General features: G+C 36.9%; 2 protein-coding genes and 1 pseudogene across 3 annotated transcripts; 1 reads left to right on the top strand and 2 right to left on the bottom strand.

Moving 5' to 3' along the window:
* Window positions 1-1235: 1235 nt before the first annotated feature.
* On the bottom strand, window positions 1236-2493 carry LOC147278044 (aquaporin PIP2-7-like; annotated as a pseudogene). The gene is made up of 4 exons (XR_015123297.1): window positions 2177-2493; window positions 1793-2081; window positions 1545-1675; window positions 1236-1421 (listed from the first exon to the last, which is right to left on the bottom strand). The product of XR_015123297.1 is annotated as an aquaporin PIP2-7-like (transcript).
* Window positions 2494-3509: 1016 nt separating this feature from the next.
* Window positions 3510-6026, bottom strand: LOC147278045 (putative cinnamyl alcohol dehydrogenase 6). The gene is made up of 6 exons (XM_086250232.1): window positions 5793-6026; window positions 5545-5658; window positions 5148-5375; window positions 4360-4648; window positions 4088-4241; window positions 3510-3976 (listed from the first exon to the last, which is right to left on the bottom strand). The coding sequence occupies exons 1-6, from the start codon at window positions 5885-5887 to the stop codon at window positions 3765-3767; spliced, it is 1092 nt and encodes a 363-aa protein (XP_086106358.1). The 5' UTR covers window positions 5888-6026; the 3' UTR covers window positions 3510-3764.
* A 2070-nt stretch (window positions 6027-8096) lies between these two features.
* LOC147278046 (la-related protein 1C-like) lies at window positions 8097-12868 on the top strand. The gene is made up of 6 exons (XM_086250228.1): window positions 8097-8883; window positions 9199-9754; window positions 9832-9976; window positions 10090-10180; window positions 11677-11748; window positions 12035-12868. The coding sequence occupies exons 1-6, from the start codon at window positions 8398-8400 to the stop codon at window positions 12308-12310; spliced, it is 1626 nt and encodes a 541-aa protein (XP_086106354.1). The 5' UTR covers window positions 8097-8397; the 3' UTR covers window positions 12311-12868.
* Window positions 12869-13954: the final 1086 nt, after the last annotated feature.

Below are 13954 nucleotides of genomic sequence, written 5' to 3' on the forward strand. Positions count from 1 at the left end.
CCTCACACGGTGTGTTCTCTCTACGTGTAAGCCTCGACACAAGGTCCACGTACGTATCTGTTTTTAGAGCTATAGCCAGAGGAAACAAAGTGCCAATTAATATTGCAAGCAAAGATTACACCACTACCACAAACTTAATTAGCGACCGCAGGTGCTCATCGATCCATAAATATTGTTACGTACATGAACAAGTTGATCCTCATACGCTTACGCTATGAAAATGCAACGAAATTCTCCTGCCTTTATTTGCAAAATTTCTTTGCCTTTTCTCTTTTTATATTGCGTAATAATTCTATTCCTAATTTTATGTACCGTGTTTTAAATTTGCACTGAACATGAGTCACATGACTCTGAAGATTTAATTTAGTTCAAACATGATTTCGAAGTTTTTTTTTGCCACCAAAAAAAAAAATTTGAACTTTTAAACTTTATACTTCTGGATGTAAATAATTTTGAACTACGTACGTAGTACGTACTTAAGAAGAGGATCTAAATGATGGATCTTAAGGATAAATTCTTTAGTAAAATATTGTCAGATAATGATTGATAAGAATCACATGGTCCAAAAGGACCGAATGAATAGGTAATAGGGTTCTGACCAAAAAATAAAAGAATAGGTAATGGTGGTCCCACCAAGAATGCGACTGAACCCCAAAATATTGATAAAATATTAATTTGGACAAAATTATTCAATTATCCATGTAGCAATATTATCATCAACTGGATCGGATGAGATCGAGGCCATGCATGTTAGATAATTAGCACTAAAGACGTGATTAAATAAACCTACAATCACGGAAGCAAGCCCAAAAGATAAACATTAATTATCATGTGGTGTAAACAGTAAACAGTAAACATATTTATTTATCTATCTCATGCGATCTTGTAATTAGTCAACTCGAGTCGAGTCTTGATCTTTTGTACCTGACTACGTCTACGTGCCATGTTTTTAGTCATACATTCAAGATAATTACAACGTCTTACAAGCTCGCTGCTAGTGTCAGCAAAAGTAATTAATAAAAAACCGGCCATATATCGACCTACTATATAAGTAGAAGTATATTATTACACAAAATGGATAAACAAATACAGAATAATTACAACCACTACCAATTAATTAAGTACTTGTACAAGGATGACCATTCATAAACGGAACAAACATAAAAAATTACAATAAAAATGCAGTAGCAGTACATGGATGACAGGAGCTACAGCTAGCAAACAAATGAGTGAAGAAGCAAATTGGCAACCCGGCCATATATGCAAATATATATGCTATTAATGTATTGATCGATCGATCAGCGGGCAGGGTTGGTGGTGAATGAATATCCCAGACCCTTTATGGCTGCGCCTCTCAGAATGTGTTGGTGATAAATTGCTGCGGCCAGCGCCCCTAAAAAGGGTCCCACCCAGAATATCCACTGTACAATTAATAATACACGTAGCTACATCATTATCAATTTACCATCTTCTATATGTAATTTATTAAGTTGTTAGTAAAAAATTAACATATATAAACATTAAGTCAATTATGTATATGTAACCTGATCGTTCCAAACTTTATCATCGTTGAAAAGGACAAGCTGCGAGCAGGGTTAATTCCAGTGCCTGTAATGGGGATGGTGGCCAAATGCACCACAAATACCGCAAACCCAATTGGTAACGGAGCCAATACCTAAATTAATTCGAAATTCCAAACACACACACATGTCACATGTACATGTACGCATACAAAGTTAGAACTCGCCAGGGCGGGTTCACTAAAACTTAAGCTAGCTAGCTTGGTACTTACAGGGACGTGAGAATCGCGTGCCTTTCTCTTAGGATCAGTGGCAGAGAAGACAGTGTAAACAAGTAGAAAAGTTCCAAGGATTTCAGCTCCTAAAGCAGTTCCTTTAGAGTAGCCAGCAGTCACAGTATTGGCACCCCCACTTGGAGAGGAGTTATAATGACCCCCTTTACCAACCCCACTCCACATATTCCTCCCAAGCACTGAGCCACTATGTAACCCACTGCTCGTATCAACGATACCTTCCTTGCCAAGAACAAACCAAACGTCACAGCTGGATTTATGTGACCACCTGCATGCATATATGCATGTACTCATTAATTAATCAGTTAATTAACGTACTTTACTTTATGATGATCAAAATCTGAATTCCAAGTACGTACGAACCCGATACTCCAGCAGTGCAATAGACAAGGATGAAAATCATGCCACCGAAAGCCCATGCAATACCCAACACGCCAATGGTCTCGCATGGGTCGGTTTGTTTCTCATAACCTATTACGGTTGCGATTGTAACGTATAGAAAGAGAAGTGTGGCGATGAATTCGGCGATCATAGCTCTGTAAAAGGACCAGTGACTGAGCTCCGCTGCGTCAAACAGAGGTGCTGCCGGTGGCTCACTGTAGTCTCTGCTGGATTGCTGCTCGCGAGACACCTCTCCTTCTTCAGTCACTTCTTCCTTCGACATCGTCAACTATGCACTTGAAAATTAATAATTAATTTTGGTTGTTCGATCTAATTCAGTACTGAGAACGAGGGTCACTGAAATGTTACTACAGAGAAGTAAGATTTATGCGAGAGCAGCAAGAGCATATGCCACGGAATCATGGTACAACTATGTTCCCAATTAATGATGCAGTCACACACTCATTCATTTACATTGTCGTTTGTATTATGAACCCATTGCTTTGTGGCCAACAAAGATTTCTATAAATGAAATAAGAGAAGGAATAAAGGCATATTCCTGTTTTCAGTGGGTATATCTTCTTCTAGATTATGCTTAATTATCTCATCAGGATTAATGTTTATTATTTCCCAAGTGGGTATGCCTCTAACTTTAATCATTGGAAGCCAGAAGATAAAGATGTGGACGATACTAGTAGCTTTGTCCCCAATTTTCACTTACGTCAAAATTTTCTTAGATATATTGTTTTTAATTCCAAGTTTCCAACTAATCTATTTTATAAAAATAGGAAAATCTTTGGTTTGCTGGATTAGCTCGCAACCAAAATTTTCTTATCTTTTTGCATAACAAATGGGCCGAAGGCCCAAAACAAAACAAACCATCCTAAGATTAGTACTGGCCTGCCAAGCTCAGTCCGGTCTTCAGTAAGGGGATAGGAGGAGCATCCAAAATATAAAAGCCCAACTGCCCCAAGATTACGTTCTTCAATTTATTTGCAAGTACACACGATTATCATCATTGTAAAGATTTTGGTTGTTGAATGATTGAACAGTGTTTACTTTAACAAATGACACAAAACGTAAGATATTGGTTGTTGATCGAATTTGACTTATTCAACTTAATTGGACTGAAGTCTGAACACAACCATGACGTACTCCTAAAGTTTCTCCACAATGGACCACGACCACCTTGACCCAACTAAACAAGAAAATTAACCATTTAAATAATTCAAATAACAAAGACTTGGATTTATTCAGAAAAAAAAAAAAAAAAAAAAGAAATAGAGAGAGAGAGACACACAGTCTTCCATATTGCTTCCTGGAAAAATCTCCCCTTGCAAGCGACTAGCTAGCTCGATCTCATGGCATATATATAATATTAATCTTGTTGATCAACAAAAATAACAACATTACTGAAGATATATAGCAATGATGTTACAGTTTATTGTACACCAATTTGACATAGATGGTTGATTATGAAAACAAGGCACATGCCACACATGATTATTATGAAAGTACGTAATAAAGTAACAACAAGAGGTAGAAGCAGGACTCATAGAGCTGATCGATATTAAAGACTGGAAGATGTTGCAGAAGCAGCAGCAATGTCAATGACGAATCGATAACGAACGTCGTTCCTTGTTACACGGTCCAAAGCGTCGTTAATTTTGTCTGGTGTTGTAAGCTCAATGTCGCACGTAATGTTGTGCTTCCCGCACAGATCCATCATCTCCCTTGTCTCGCTAATTCCTCCTATCATGCTGCCCTTCACTGCCCTCTTGCCTGCAGCATTGTGAATTGTGAATTATGAATTGTGATTTATGAATTGTGATGAGAGTTTAATATTATATAGAGATCATAATATTATAAGATGATGGAGCTGATGCTTTATACCAAATATCATAGGGAAGGAAGGCAATTCAAAGGGCTCGTCTGGCGCACCCACAACCACCATTGTCCCATTCACTTTGAGCAGTTCTAAGAGATCTCCAAGAGAGTGCTTAGCCGACACCGTATTCAAAATGAAGTCAAGGCTCTTCTTGCCTTCCTGCTCGCATGTCCTCAATTTAAATCCTCAACTTAATTCGATCTCAAATAACCCAAAATTAAACAAACAATAATTAAAAAGCTTAAGTAGAATAGAGTACTAGACATAGATCCAAGACCTGCATTTGTTTAGCATCCGTACTGACTATGAAGTGGTCTGCTCCCAAACGGTCTTTCGCCTCTTTCTCTTTGGATGGAGAGGTGCTGATGACAGTTACATCATGACCAAAGGCTTTCCCGAATTTAACTGCCACGTGTCCAAGACCTCCCAGACCGACAACCCCTATCTTCTTCCCTGGTGATTGGTGTAAGTTGTGGTCCTTCATGGGGCAGAACACTGTCACTCCAGCGCACAATAGTGGTGCTGTTGCATCCAATGGTAGATTCGATGGTATGTGCACCACGTACCTTCAATATCAAACAAAACAATTCAATTCTTATTGCACAAGAATTCAGATCAAATGTTGTTATTGCCTTGTGATTTTGTTGAACAATTAATGAACGAGTAGTACTACTCCATCTAGCTATGATCTATCCAACCACGGTAAATTACTGGTCAGAGAACAATCAAATCAAACATTTTATTTCCAAAGTTAATTCGATCTCCTACTTACTGGTCAGAGACTCAGAATCAATTAATGATCTTTCTTTTCTCTCTCGTCTTTTCCTTTTTGTCAGGCAGAATCCATATTATATCAGAAACAAAGTAGAAACAAACCATTACAACCACAGAAATCCAATAAAGAACCTTATCCCAATTCATGGGTCTCATTTGATACAATTCTTTGAATGATGCTTAAGTATATGACAGCTTGGAAAGTAACATTAGAGGAACTGTTACCAAGAAATTAAAGAAGAAATGTTAATTAAGTAGCCTTATTGTTTTTCCGTAGGCAGGTAAGTTTACCTGTGATCTGCGACGAGCATTTTGGAGTAGCCACCGTAGGTAATACTACCATCCCAGAAGATGCCATTGTAGGTAAATTGGACCTGGTCGCAGTAGTTTTCTTGGGAAGTCTTACAGTACTCACACTCCAAACATGTCGCTGCCAAACACCCGACCCCGACTCTGTCTCCCACCGCAAACTCCTTCACGTTGCTTCCGACTTCCGTGATCACCCCTGTAATCTCATGCCTACCTTACACGTACATGTACACAGATTAATTTAACTCATATATTATATATATACACATGTGTATATGTAACATATCAACATGTCTGTTCTGTCTCACAGACAAAAACAGAGACACAGATTGTACCAAAAAAACAGAGACACAGAGACACAGAGAGATCGATATGTTACCCCGGCACAATAGGATACATGGTGATACCCCACTCATTCCTAATATGGTGAAGGTCAGTGTGGCATATCCCACAGTACAAGATCTTTATGCTCACATCGTTGATGCCGTTTTCTCTGCACATATATATATATATATATCATAAAGTCTAATTAACAACAAACTAATTAAAGACTCTAAAAATTGATTTTCATGGTGAATCCAAGTGAATTAATAAGTGAAAGATTTATGTTTTTTAATACGTACGTACCTTCGTTTGAAGATGAAAGGGGTAATCTTGCCGGAGGAATCGTGAGCTGCCCACCCAGAAACACTCTGTGTATGATTTGGAGTGGTTTGAGCCATGACTATATGAAAGGGAGAGATTGGCTTGGGATGTAGAAACTCACTTCACTCACCTCATATTATATATAGATTTAATAAATGCGCAATTTTGTAGTTATTGAGTTTTCTATTCAAAAAATTACAACACATTGGAAATTGTTCTAGGCTGACCATTTTTGCAGTCATTTCTAAGATGCTCTCTCTTTTATTCTCATCTCTTTCTACTCAATTTCCTTGCTTTTGCCTGAAGCGTACACATTCAATAACTTTATCATTTGATTTTTACCAAAAAAAAAATCATTTTATCATTTGATTCATATCAATCACATTTTAACGCGACCCGAAAAAGATGCGTCGCTATAGCTATAAGCCTATAACCCACGTGATCCAGGACTCTTTAATAGTTTTCTTTTTTTTGGTCAACAGGACTCTCAAATAATTAACTATTAAAATTTACAGTCCGTAATTTATAAATTGCTTAAAAGATTCATACTCTTCAAAATTTGGGACGTTGTCCCTCAAGTTATTAGTTATTACTAAGATGCACTCATAAGAACTTATGAGTATAGAGTGAAAATTTATTTATTTTAAGTCCTTTGAGTTTATTTCAAGTGATAATGATAAATTGAGTAATGGTTAAAATTAGGGTAGTTGAAGGATTCAATTCTTTCTAATATAACCAAAAAAAAAAAAAAAAAACCTATCTATTCTTATGATACACTTTTGTTATTCATAGTACTCTATCCTTTTTCAATTATGACAAACTTGACAGTCTATTAGATTTGATTCATAAGTTTCTTTTAAACTTGGTGTCACTAAATCAAACAATCGTTGGTTTAATGATCTAATTTAAAAGCACGCTAAATAATTTTACAAAATAAAACATATAATTAAAGACGATATTACTTTTTTTATTCTGGGGACCCGGACCAGCTTAATAAAAACTAGCTTACGTACGTTACGTTAGTCCCACCCTCCCACTAGTTGGTAGGTTCAGTTCGTGAACCATTTATAAATGTTGATTGGCTCTCATTTGTCGGTTTGTGTAGGAATTTGAACCATTTTCAGAATCACGGCATTATCGAATCTTCATAACCACCTAGTAGTTGGATTTTACTGTACATATTAATTTTATGTGCAACTCTTGTTTGTCCGCTTCTGATTAGATATGGCAAAAAATAAAAAACTAGATGACGAAGGTAGCCAGGGTTCATAATGTCAGGATTGTCAGGCTCAAGCCAGTTCAATAAGATTGAAGTTCATAACGAGTTTTCCGTAACCGATTCTACAATCCATTTAGTATGTTCAGACCCATATTATAAAGCGACAATATGACGGGCTGCATGGCCCAAAATGCAACAGGGCCCAATATAGCTACAGGGCCTCTTGTCTTTAGGTCGAATAATCAATAAGGTATTAAATTAAGCCAAACTGAAAAATAACTAAATTAGTAGCCAAACTGAAAACTATTGGGTTTTACTGTTTCCTTAAAAAATTATTATGATACATTGATACATGATGTTTTACTCATTAATTTGAAAAAAAAAATATGGGACAATTAGCATTATTGATAAACTATAAAGTATAAACCCTCACTAACATAGATGGTGGAGATTATCCTAATAAAATAAATTTTCAATATATTGAAACAAAGATATATTCCAAATTTTCAATATTTGAGATCGAGTATTACTCAATAGTTAGATTTTTAATATTCTAAAAAAAAGATTAAAAATCTTTAATTGATACAAAATTTGACTAGCTTTTCAAATTTCTATTTTTACAGATATCATTATCTCTTTTTTGTTATATGACATGATTTTGAATTTTGAATTTTTTGGTTTGTTTATCTTATCTTGATTTAATTTGCATTATAATTTATGATAGATGAACCAAGAAAATGGTTAGTATTTCAAAAAAAAATTTACACATTAATATCCGATTCAATATTAAAATAGAAAATTAAGATTAAATATCAAATTTCAATCATTTTTTAAAAAAACCAGCACAGTGCTTATTTTTTCATCTAAGAAATTTCAAAGAATAATTAACGAAATTTTGTAACCAATAAAAAAATATACATAGGAATATAGGATTCAAAATAAAATATAATAAATATTACAAAAGAAAGAAGTAAATCAAGTAATTAAGAGAAGATGGGCTTTTTAGTAATTACAATAGTTTCATAAGGAAAACCTGTTGGCTGTAGTTTCCAACTTTCCTAGTCTTGAGAACAAAAGCAGAGAGAGAGAGGAGGAGGAGGAGTCCGGCACTGAGTCACACCGTTGTTTTGAGAGTTGACGGTTGTTTGTGCAGTTCACGTGCAAGATCCGTCTTTAGTCTATCAAAATCTTGCATTCTCAAATTCTAGTTTCTTGAAAACAAAAACAATTCCTAATCTTCTCTCGCAGTCTCAGCCAATCGTTTTACATTTTTTGTCTAATTAATTATAAACTGATTAATTTATAGTTTGTGTTCATCTACTGATCATATTTTGTTTTCTGAACTTCAAACCCTAATTCGGAGTGGCCATGACTCCCGATTCGTCCGCCAATCACCACTCCCCACGTGACCCTGAATTTTCTTGTGACGGCGGCATCAATAGGCGGAGTAGCTTACCGTCTCCATGGGCCAAAGTTGTCCGAGGTGACTCAGAATCAATCTCAGCCGCTCATCAGTCTCCACCGTCGTCATCCTCATCATTGTCATCGCTGGGGACCTCTGCACCGGACCAAACCCCTTTTTCGGATTGCTCACTGTCAAAGGCTGCTTGTTCTTCGCCGCCGCCGACGGTGGATGGTTATTCAGCTGTGGAGCGCCCCAATGGGCATAACGGCAATGCGGCTCGGCCAAAGAAACCGGCTTGGAACAAGCCCTCTAACGGCGTCATTGAGGTTGGTCCTGTGATGGGTGCTGTTTCATGGCCTGCTTTATCCGAGTCCACAAGGGCTTCACCTAAAGTACCAGCTGATTCCTCTCCCAAGACTGTCACCGATGGATCAGTCCCCACTTCTCAGGTTTGGTCCCAACCGTTTCACTTTTTCTTTGTGTTTGTGTGTGCGCGCGTGTTTGGTTGCAGAGTAAGATTAAGGAAAGGGAAAGAAACAGAGAATCATATTTTGGCAACTAATAATGACTTACTTACTTCAGACGTTTTATGTTCTTCAGGTGCCATAAAACGAAATAACATTTAGAAGCTACTTTACTTTCTCCTGCATTTTCTCTGCAACCAAGCATAGTACAAGCTATCATTTTTTTTTCCTAAAGTAGTAGTTATTTTAAATACTGATAGTAATTTTCTTTGCATGCTTGATCTTGTATTTCTATGATAGGGACCTGCTATTACACATTCACCCAACTCGAAAAAACATCCTACTAATAGTTCAAATCTTAATTCTCAATCGAATCATGCATTGCCAGCTCGACAAAGACCAATGAAGCATGGCGGCGGTGGCAACACTGGGGGTTTTGTACACCCACCGCCATCGCCACCACCACCACCACCACCTTTCCCTGTTATCCCTATACTTCCGAATGGTTATGTTAATCTGCTAACAGCCATTCCAGATCCTTCTCCAAGAGACCCTCCTTTTCGGGGCCCCAATTGGGACTCTAGACTGATTGGAAGTTTTGAGCCTCATTCACACCCAGTAAATGAAAATCGAAATTCTTCCCGTAGAGGAAGTTTTGGCTCCCACCCACGTGGTGATGGTTCCTACCTCAACAATTATGGAAGTAAGCGTGATCTGGATCGTGGAAATTACATGAATGCCAACATGCATCAGCAGAGACCTCCTCCAAGAAGCCTTGTAAGGCCTGCACGACCAAATACTGCTGCATTTACTCCCCAGCCTGCAAGACCTTTTGCAAACCCCATGGGTTTTCATGGTGGGTATACTTTATTAGAAAAATAGTTGTTTTTGTTATGTGGAAATAAAGCTAATGTCTCTCTTTTTTTTTTCCAGAGTTTGTTTATATCCCTACATTGCCTTCGGAGCCCATTAGAGGGATGCCATTCATTTCTCACACACCACACCCTCCGATGTTTATTCCTGTTGCAGAATCTCCTCTGCCTTCCTTAATAGTCAACCAAATAGATTATTACTTCAGGTGCATTTAAATTTTCATATCTCATCCATTGACAGTTTGTTAGCTACATGAAACTATCATTATTAATCTTCTTATTATCTTGAAATTTTATTTGAGTTCTTTATTTATTGCAGTGATTCTAATCTGATTAAAGATGACTTTTTAAGGTCAAACATGGATGCTCAAGGCTGGGTTCCCATATCTTTAATAGTGACCTTTCCGAGAGTATGTTATTTCTGATTGATCAAGCACATTTTGCTCTCTTTTTTACTAAATAGAATGCAAGCAATGTTTGTTGTGCTTATAATTTTTTGGACTCACTCCAGCCCTTACTCATTCAACAACACTGATTAGTCATTTGTAATACTGTCTCTGCATGTTACACATGATTTGGCTTTAAAAGCTTCACCACATTAGGTAGAATGAAAACATTTTATACAAGTTGCACACACACATAGTTCTTCTCTCCTAAAGTGCTTAAATTAGGTGTCTTATTTTTTATTTTTTAGTTCAGATGTGGACAATTGAGATGCACAACGGGTGAGATGGCTGTGAAGCCTGTGAAGCATGACCTCAATTGAGATTTTAGGGATGGATTTATGTGTGTCTATACCTATATATAATGTATGAAATATGGATAAATGGCTGGATGATGGGAAGTAAGTGGTTGGTGGTGAATGCTTTGAAATTGTATTGGTTTTGTTATTTACTAATGATAATTGAAGTTTGTTGGGTTATTCCTTGCTTTGTTCTTGATCGTGACAACTTTGACTGGAGCAGAATGTACTCTTTAACCTTCAATTTACGCTCTAATTTAGCAGAAACTATATTGTTTTATGCTTCTCTGAATCTCATTCTTCAATTTTTCCTACATGTTTGTGCTTCTGCAGCCACACAGCCACACAGCCACTTCTCTACTTTTCTGTTCATAGACTTTTCTTTTGTGAATTTTTGTATTCAGATGATTTTTCTGGTTTAATCCTTGCCCATTATAACTTTACATGGAAGGAAGATATTAGGATGTTTGTTTTCATAGTCTTCCTGTGTTATTGTGAATCATTAAGGAGGAGAAGATGGTGGTTTGATACCTTCTAAATGAAATTAATGAATGTTTATTATAGAAGAAAATAAAGAAATGGAAGAATACATATAGAAACATAGGAAAAAGTTATAGGCTGTGTGACCTTGAGTGAAACCCATGAACAAAGTATCTGCAGCGAAGGCTCCTATCAAAAAAAGGAAAAAGTATCTCCACTAAACACAAACCTTCTTTTCTTGAAATTCCATGTCTGGATGAGTGCATGTGGATCACTTTTGACCTTCATTCCCCCACCCCTTTCTCCTTTCTCCTTTCTATCCGTCATTTTGACAAGGGTTGATTATAGTTTTTGATTTAGCTGAATATAATTGAATCTTCCTCTTTTCTGATCCTGTGAAAATAGTTTGCCAGCCAGAAAAAAACTTGTGAAGATATGCTTGTGCTAAAATTCTGTGTTCATATTCCTTTAATTCCCAAGGGCAATGTGAATATACCCAGGAATAACTTAAAATGCTGGAATATAAATGGAGTATTGTGGTTAAAAGTGCTTGCTTAGTTGTTTGATAGTAAGCTTTCCATATCCTGTTTGGATTCAATTTTTCTTGACAAACGTCTCCTGACTTTCAAGTATCATTGTCCTCACATCAATCAAATTTGCTTGATGCTTTACTTATCATTGCAGGTTAAGAATTTGACAACCAACATACAGTTGATATTGGATTCTTTGAGAGCTTCAAGTATTGTTGAAGTGCAGGTGAATTCCTTTATATTTGATTTCTGAAGGACTTGCAGTGCATTATTCAGAAACATGTGTTACTCTAATATATGTTTTAGATTATGAAATGAATTATTTTCCCCTTCAGTGCCAAAGGAAAAAAAAAAAAAAAAAAGAAGACTTCTTTTTGACCCTTGATAATGTTGATTGGTGAAATGACTTCCAATAGGCACTGGTATTAAAAATAATAAAAAAATGGCAACTGGGTTGGTAATTGACTGTTTTTTGTTCACCCAGTCTGACTTCGTTGTTGTAATTGTCACAGGATAACAAGGTGAGGAGGCGTAATGAATGGATGAAATGGGTACCAACTACTGGTCGACTTCCATCTGAGTCAGGCTCAGCATCCCCTGATATATTAAGTCATAACATGCTTGCAACTTCTTTCCAGAAGATGACAATGGAAGAAGTGGCTCCTAGCCAAAATATTGTGGCACGTATGCTAGATCCAAACTTTCTGGCTGATCTAGAGAGCTGTTCAACTAAGCCACCGGGTCAGTCACAACTCCCCAATGGGGAAGTTGCTCAAAACAATTATTGAAGTGGAAATAGATTGATTTATACCAGCAAAAAATTCAAGCAAAATCCAGTTGGAAAAGTGCACTTATAATTTGGAATGGTTTGTTAAAGAGAAGTGGGGAGAAGTTGTTGAAGACGTGCAAACTCTTTATTTGCCCTGACTACCTAGTTTTGGCATGTTTTTTAGGCTAGTATAGGAAACAAATAAAAAATAATTATAAATTGTTCTTAAAGAGGAAGATGATGAGAATGGAGCAAAGAGCCTAGATTAAGGATTCGGTCAAAGTTTCAAGGTCATTGGGTTGTACAGTTTTGATATGGTGTGGATGTCTTCTATTTTATGATGCATTTTGGTGTGGTTGAGTAGGCACAACATTAAGGTGAGATTAATTTGAGATGTCATCCTTGCAGCAAAGGGTATGTAAGCAAGTTTTTGGGTATGTGTGACTCCACTTATAAGGGAGGTGAGGATTTGAACTACAGTGCACACTGTTTGTAGGATTGTCATACCATGCTTGAAGTATTGCAATTTTGTACTTTTAACCTTGTTAACCTTTGCTATTCTTTTCATTTGGTTGTCTCTTTATAAATTTATTTCTTGTCACATATGTAGATTTGAAATTGCATCATCACATATGTTTGTTTATCCATATGAATATGAATGTCAGTAGGAGATGCAAACCCAATCGTGCATTCTCACTAGTGTTCAAACGGTTTTAGAGAAGGCAAAAGCATTTGTTACTTACAAATAATGTGCTTTACTATAAACATGTATGCATATATGTAAATGAGAGCGTGTTGGTTGGTACGTGAGAAATGAGTAATGAGAATATATAGTGGCAGTTGGCAGGGCAGGGTTTGGAGGGAGCGGTGAAGGTGGTTCAGAGCTAACACCTCCATTACTTGTCGATTTCACAATACAAAGATATAGTGGCAGGGCATGCTGATGAGTCCGGAGTCCTCCTAAAACCAAAAAATGAATAACAGCTCAGCTTACTGAGTTAGTATTACAGAGTATACACAGAGACTGGTGCACTTGCACTAGCTCATCGCAATTCTCAAGTCTTAAGCGGAATCTATTTACTCCATTGCATGCTGATTATGCACTGCATTCTCAGTAGAATGTAAATGTTGATTATCAACTGTTGAGGCATGACATTGGCAGGGGTGACACCATCGTATTTGTGGGTTGTGAAAGTCTAAGATAGAGGGGCCAGGGTCTGCCACTGCCATGGCCCAACTCCAACTCCAATGACACTTCACACTGCTCGCAAATTTAGTGGGCTTTCCAGTTTCCCCCAATTAGCAAACGCTTGGCCAATGAAATGGTATTTATACAATTGTACGGTACGACTCCATACGGTTGAAAAATATAAGTACAAACAGTTTATAAAATTGCACTCCTTGTACATTTATACTTATACTTTTCAATTGCACTGGATAAATTTCATCCAATTTATCCCTGAGAAATGAAATACTAGGGGGGAAAATGAAACCCTTGCTGGAAAGCCAAAATGAATACTGGGTATTTGGTGGAGTATTTTTCAATTTCATTGCCAAAATGAATTACTCCATCCATTTATCCAGTATCTAACTATCTACTGCGCGGAAATCCAGTATCTACTTCTCGCCGAATACTCGTTGCAATTTTGTAATGGGCTTTCAT

The sequence above is a fragment of the Dryas octopetala genome, chromosome 7 (genome assembly GCF_963921425.1).
Source record: "Dryas octopetala chromosome 7, drDryOcto1.1, whole genome shotgun sequence".
NCBI lineage: Eukaryota > Viridiplantae > Streptophyta > Magnoliopsida > Rosales > Rosaceae > Dryas > Dryas octopetala.

Bases quoted from the DNA above. Each gene is read 5' to 3' on its own strand.
- LOC147278046 (XM_086250228.1), top strand. From the start codon at position 8,398: ATGACTCCCGATTCGTCCGCCAATCACCACTCCCCACGTGACCCTGAA. The intron at 8,884-9,198 runs GTTTGGTCCCAA...TTTCTATGATAG, and splicing joins GATCAGTCCCCACTTCTCAG to GGACCTGCTATTACACATTC. The intron at 9,977-10,089 runs GTGCATTTAAAT...TATTTATTGCAG, and splicing joins CAAATAGATTATTACTTCAG to TGATTCTAATCTGATTAAAG.
- LOC147278045 (XM_086250232.1), bottom strand. From the start codon at position 5,887: ATGGCTCAAACCACTCCAAATCATACACAGAGTGTTTCTGGGTGGGCA. The intron at 5,376-5,544 runs GTAACATATCGA...CGTGTAAGGTAG, and splicing joins ATGTATCCTATTGTGCCGGG to GCATGAGATTACAGGGGTGA. The intron at 4,242-4,359 runs GTCTTGGATCTA...ACATGCGAGCAG, and splicing joins CGGATGCTAAACAAATGCAG to GAAGGCAAGAAGAGCCTTGA.